This window comes from Nestor notabilis, unplaced genomic scaffold (assembly GCF_000696875.1).
Source record: "Nestor notabilis isolate BGI_N333 unplaced genomic scaffold, ASM69687v1 scaffold12423, whole genome shotgun sequence".
Classification (NCBI taxonomy): domain Eukaryota; kingdom Metazoa; phylum Chordata; class Aves; order Psittaciformes; family Psittacidae; genus Nestor; species Nestor notabilis.
In genome coordinates this window covers 1-6,892 of record NW_009921521.1, presented here as the reverse complement: position 1 = coordinate 6,892, position 6,892 = coordinate 1, and the positions used below count along the sequence as shown (strand labels likewise).

General features: G+C 39.4%; 1 protein-coding gene across 1 annotated transcript; it reads right to left on the bottom strand.

Moving 5' to 3' along the window:
• Positions 1–2,852: 2,852 nt before the first annotated feature.
• LLPH (LLP homolog, long-term synaptic facilitation (Aplysia)) lies at positions 2,853–3,016 on the bottom strand (the record flags this gene model as incomplete). Its single annotated transcript, XM_010011201.1, has 1 exon — positions 2,853–3,016. A coding segment is annotated over one exon (164 nt), but the record flags the coding sequence as incomplete, so codon positions are not given.
• Positions 3,017–6,892: the final 3,876 nt, after the last annotated feature.

The following is a 6,892-nucleotide window of genomic DNA, read 5'->3' as shown; positions in this document are numbered from 1 at the left end:
TTATGACTCCGTTAGAATGCTGTTTAGAGGCAGACAGCTTACTTCGAAAGTTCCTCTAAAGATTTTAAAACATGTATTTCAGCCAAAATCTATTAAGTTTAAATTCATCTTCTAAAGAAATACAAATTATTTTTTTCACTAGCTGATCAAACAGAACATGTTTCAGATTCAGTGATGTAAATCAAATATTTAATGACAACTAAAGATTTGGTATTCACATCCAAACAATATAGCTGCTGAAGGAAATTCAAATACAAAACTACAGTAGCCAGATACAGTAAATGCTCAGATCACAGCAGGTAAAATTTCTCTGCTGCATTTATGACTCCATCCCCGAGGCTACATCCGTGCTGCACATTAGTCAGGTTCCCACTGTCTGCCTACAAGGGAGCCTTCGGCCCAGAGTACAGATCCCACCCAACCAGCCTCTTAGCATCCTACCCAGCCCACAGAGCACTCTGCAACACTGCACACAACACATTGGTACCAGACTGAGACCTACCTTCCAGTAAAGACTGGAGTTTATTCCTTTCTTATCCTCTGCTTCAGCTCAAAAATCAAACAGGATATCTTAAAATATCTGTAGTTTAAGCAAACCTGTTTGACTTTATCCTGGACACCATGAAGGAAATTCCTCACACAGCCAGTATTGTTTCAGCTGGTAGGAAGCAACTGCTAAATAAAACATCAGCACAGCATCTGTTGTCTCCCACTTGAGATTCAAATCCTTAATCTGGTCACAAAAGCAGTAGACTAATAAATTTGTGCAACCAAGCTCAAGGGCAAAGTCATAAATGCAGAAATGAGTGTTCAGTTGTGTAGGTAATTTTTTCTACATGAGAAAAGAGCAGATGCAGAACTGGAACACCTCCGGAGAGGAGTGGGTAAGGCAAGTAAAGCAGTGGCAGCCTCAATCAAGATGAGAGTATGGCTGTGTACCTAAATAATGAAAATAAACTGACTCTGAAAGGTGTAGAGTTAAATGAGATGACTTTGCCAGTGTGACTATCTCCATGCAGGAAAAGCAGTCTGTTTCCCACCAAGAGGTGCTTGAAAATCTGATTTACAAACAAGCATGTCAAAAATAGCACTGTGCTTACTCTACAGAAAAAACCCCAAATCATCAGTCTTTAAACCCAAGCAGCTTGGTCTCTACAACTCTCCAAAGCACACCTTAAGCAAAATACAGCCTACATCATTAAAATAGTAAAGAAATACAAACTGACTGCTCATTCAATTTCTGGATAAATATAATCATAAACCTTAAATAAGACTTTTCTCTGTGTTTATGAATTTCAAAGTAGCACTAATCTCAATGCTAACATATTTGATACCAAATCTACACCCATTTATTTAATAAAAAATTTAGACTGGAATCTGTTTTTTAGCAGGTTATCAACTTAATGGAAATACTTGTAAAGTACAAAGTTATTAATGGTATGTAATTCAGTAAACTTTGATCTATGCATCTTACCAAGTCTCATTAACTGTATGAAAACACAAGATGCACTGGTATTTCCTCCAGCAAACTTTGTGGTTCTTTACCTTAGCAACAGAATACTTTCCTCCTAACAAAAACAGTAGTAAAAACCCCACTGCATTTTTCCAGGAAAACTAGATTTTCTATCAGGTTGAGTTGTTCTTAGTGGATTTTAGCGTGGTATAAGCTAGCGTGATTACTTTTAAAGCAATATATTCTATTTCCAGTGCCCAAGTTACCACAACAGGCACGTGTCACAACTTGTGGGCAATTCTAGAACATGGATTCCATGTTGGATGAAGCTGGACAAAGGTTATGTTCTGTATTGATGAATGGTACTTCAACAGGCAACATCCTGCAGGACCGGTACTGTAATTGTTTCCATCCTTGAAATGAGAGCCATTTTAAAAACACAAGCTTTCAGGGCAACTAACTCTTGCATCTGTCATCACATGTTATTGCCTAGTAATATGCAACCAACTGTAGCTAATCACATATAAATGGCATCTGTTACGCCATCATGCAATATTTTATGCTATGCCCACGTTGTAAAACATGAGAGACGAGTACCATTTTAGGAAGAATAAAAGGCTACTGAAAATACATATGGAAAAGAAAGTTCTCATTTACTTTACTAAAACTTGGAAAAGGTCTTAAATAAAAACTATTTTATTTCCAATCTGTGCATTTGCATTCTCTCATATTAATAACAGAAGTATCATTTTTATTTTCAGTTATTTAGTTCCTCCAATATTTCAGTTGCAGACAGCAGTGAAATACTTCTTTGTTCCAACAGGCTTCTCTTTGCAAGCTGAAGTCAGCTGACACTTTGTCTACTTACAGAAGTTTTACAAAGCCGTGGAGTTGATTTCAGCGTATAATCTCTTAAATTACATGTCAAAAGCCCATTTTCATTAATTACCACATTAAAAGCAACACAACTGCACAAGGAAAGTAATTTTACAGAAGAATTTAAAGGATATGGCAAGTTTACACAATCCTTCGGTTGAATTTACTAAAATAAAAAAAATTTACTTACATTGACAAAGACCACAGTGCAAAAACCATTTACAGCTTTATTATTTGTAGGATTTCCTTTAGCATTTTCAACATTCACAATATAGAAGATGAAGACCCTTTCCCCCTCAACAAAACAGATCACCAGAGTCTATTCAAAGGCACCCAGCTTGATTTTTTAAGTTCATTAGACACCAAGTTGATACTGCTGTCATCATTTGCTGGCCTAACAGTGTCTTAAAAAATTCACGCAATACAGTATATCATATTTGGTGGCCAAGCACAGAAATATAATGTATTATTTGGGATAATTATTTTGCAAGTAAAATATTCATGATCTTACAAAACTCCGATTTTACCAGACTAGGCCTTTGGCCAATTTTGACTTTTTTTTCCCTTTAACACGCTGTGCCTTAAGCTTCTTTCTCTGCCTGGAATTCATCCATATTGGGTACTGTCCATGCTGGTCTAGAAGAGTTTTTTTGTTCCGTTTATTATCTACATCCATTTTGCAGCCACCTGAAAAAAATAAAGTTATTTACTTTGAGTAAAATGAGTGAGTAAAATACACGAATCAGCTTCACAGAAGCTATTTTGTTACTAGATTCCTCAAAACAATGAAAATATCCCTACACATAACAGTACTTTTATGTAAAAAGCTGAAGGCATTAATACTCTGAAAGCAGTTTCCAAACCAATACAACTCCAATCCAGGAACTTCAACAGCTGATAGTAAACATGCAGAATTTCCCCTCAAGGCCCATGTCTGGGCAAAGCACCTCATACTTCTATTCTGCCATCTGCTCCAATACCATGTATAAAAACATTGTGTGTGGTCTCCATCAAGAGCTGTAACCAGACCGGAAGCCACAGGCTTACTGAAACACATGCACAATTAAATACTTTTTATGATGCAATGTTAAATTAATTTGAGTGGAAGACAAAGACATGTAAAGAGAAGAATAAACAGAAAAGCTGAAATACAATGATGGTATGAAGCACAAGTGAGCCAGTGATGCTATGTTTGCCTCAAGAAGTCAGCACAAGGTCAAGATATTAAGAGACAGAAATAAAGGATTAACTCAACATGACCCAGCAGTGTGTGCTCACAGCCCAGAAACCCAACCATATCCTGGGCTGCATCAAAAGGAGTGTGACCAGTAGGTCAGAGGAGGTGATCCTGGCCCTCTACTCCACTCTTGTGACACCCCACCTGGAGTACTGTGTCCAGCTCTGGGGTCCCCAGCATAAGAGGGATGTGGACTTGTTCAAGTGAGTCCAGAGAAAGGCACAAAGATAATCAGAAGGCTGGAGCACCTCTCCTATGAAGACAGGCTGAGAGAGCTGGGCTTGTTCAGCCTGGAGAAGAGAAGGCTCCGGGGACACCTTAGAGCAGCATTCCAGATCCTAAAAAGGGCCCACAAGAAATATGGAGAGGGACTTTTTACATGGGCATCTAGTGGTAAGACAAAGGAGAGTGGCTTTAAACTGAAAGAGGGTAGAGTTAGATCAGGTATTAGCAAGAAATTCTTCACAGTGAGGGTGGTGAGACACTGGCACAGGTTGCCCAGAGAAGCTGTGGCTGCCCCATCTCTGGCAGTGTTCAAGGCCAGGTGGGAGGGGGCTTTTAGCAACCTGGTTTGGTGGCAGGTATCCCTGCCCATGGCAGGGGGGGTGGATCTAGGTGATCTTTAAGGTCCCTTCCAACCCAAACCATTCTATGACTAATCTCTAGGACCAGGAAGACTCCTGGTGACATGATCGTGCTCAAGAACAGTGTCCCCAGTCAGCTAACATCATGAGTGCCATGTCTCATCCCATGTGCAATTCTAAAGGCTTTATCATGAGTTTTATAAGGGGGGGGGGGGGAAGACTTTTTTATCTTGTATCTGTCTGAAGTTGGGTAACAAAAAGCCCATATGCTGCTTCAGTAGTTGAAGCATGCAGACAATCTATCTGGATATGCAGCACAAGGATGTGCTTAGGGAGCCCTGAAGTTGAGATACAAATACTTCCAGTAAGCAAAGAATCAGCACATGGGCCTACTGGCACAACCGAAGGCTGATCCAGCATGGGACAGGCAGCACAAGAAGTCTCAGCTCCAGAAACCTCCAGAGACATCTGAGAAACATGAGACCTTAACAGCATTGTTTGGACTGAAGGAGAGTTGGCCTCCAACAACAAAATACAAGAAACCCTACCACCTCAAGAAAACCAACTCTACGTAAGTAAACTTCTTCTCTGATTCTTATCCTGTCATACGACTGAGGTTAATGTGTTACACAAATTCTGATTGAAAAAAGCACATCCACAGTATGTGTCAGCTGCAACATTGACTAAATGAAGAAATACTCCTGGACAAAAAATACCTGTTGTTCACACAGCACACTGTTTTAATCATACTTTGCAATCTCAAGGATGCTACAGGAATTGGTAATAGGAAGAAACCTACTGAATAGAAGTGGTCCAAGGATACAAAGAAAACCTATCAAAGGGTTTAAAGACCAAGAGAAAAGGAGTAAGAAAAAAAAAAAACCCACAAAAAAACTTAGGTTATCGAAGCACACTCAGTGGATATGATTCTAATGAAAAAAATCTGTGCATGCCCACAAAGTTTTAAAAACCATTTTTGACAAAAGGCTAGCCAGACCTTGCTTTTTTTTTACTCCTAACAACAAAGGCTAGCCAGACCTTGCTTTTTTTTTTTACTCCTAACAACAAAACCTGAAATTATTTCACAGCATGCTGTGAAAAACACCTTAAAGTAAAACAAGAAAAATGTCCCTAATGTACACCTATATATTTTCTTAGGCTGGAAAATTATTTACCTATCTACAGAAAGCACGTATTCTGAATGAAGCTCTTATCTACTTCAGTCCTTACAACATCCGGCTATGTGAACTCCCTTGCATAGACAGTTAGTGCTGAAAAGTACTCTCAAATAAGACACTACTATTTTCACAAAACTTGTAGATGTTTTGTGAAATATATGTATTCGTAGGTATGTCTGAGGCACTTTCTATACAAAGGCCAAGTGAAATTGACTGCTTGTGGAAAAGTTGCCGGCAAAGTTGGAAGGGTGTGCAGGAATGACAAATAGCCAGGCACTTGCTTCAGAAACCAGGTTTAAGACAACAGTGTTTCCTCCAGCTTCAGCATCAGAAGGCTGACAATGTCCCAAAACATTTTGGAAATTCAATTCTAACACTCCCATAAAGAACAATTTACACATCTGATACACAAATCAGAACTATGGATAAAACTAAAAATTATACTCCAAGATACCCTTAATTGGGCAAGTATTTTTATATAGCATTCTATTTCCATTTTCAATATAGTTCACAGGCTCTGCTATTCAACCTCATGACACCTGTCTTTCCTAATTCCAGAAACACTGACAGAACTGGCTGCGTGACTGACAGTGATTATTCTGTATCCCCATTATGATCTCTCAAGAGTCTTCTGCACGCCACATAAAAAGCTCACATCAACAATATCCTAACAGCTTAAGTGGCAAAAACTGGAGAAGCAAAATGTACTATGATTTAGTCTGGACTGCAGTTTTGGAAAGAGAATGTGTCTTTCTGACTGTTATCCAGTACGTACCTACTTAAAACCTTTATTTCCACTTCCTGGGTTACTTCCTTTACAGATTACATCCTACCCACGGACTATAGAGGAAGGTGGCATCATCTGTAGACAACTAACAACACCCGCTCCTGCACCATGTGCAATGCAGCATTCACTAGCTTATAAACCCAGGGTCCTTGCTACACCTACCTTGAAACAGTACATTTAAAAAAGAGGGGAAAAAAATCACCCTACTAATGATAAAGTATCTACAAAATTACACTATATTTAGGTCCAACTTTTATATGTTTAGTGTCCTCCTTAAACTAGGAGGGAATTAATAGCTTATCTCCAGTTTAACAGCAAATACAATGCTGTGATAGGAACAGCTTCTAAATTGTCTCCACAAAGAAACATCTCTTGATAAGATACCACACACTTTAAATCACATTAATAAGCTTGTTCCACAAGTGACGGGATGCACAGAGAAGCCAGCATTGTGAAGTGGCCAGATTCAATGATTTAATAGCATCTTATGGCTGTAAAAGATAAAGATTTGGTCTTCCAACTCAGTAATCTTAACCTGTACTAACTGTGTAAGTGATCGCCACAGTGAAAGTCACAGGAACAACGATAAGCAATAACGCAGGACGCCCCTACACTTGGATGACTGCAACAGAAAAAAAAAAAAAAACCCCAAACGCTGGTGTAGCGAAAACCTCGTTTGAAACGCGGTGGGAGGAGGCGGGGAGGACAGCTGGGCACTCAGAAGGCAGGTCCGGGGCAGCCCAGGGCCCGCCCAGCTCCCGCCGCGGCCTGTTCGGT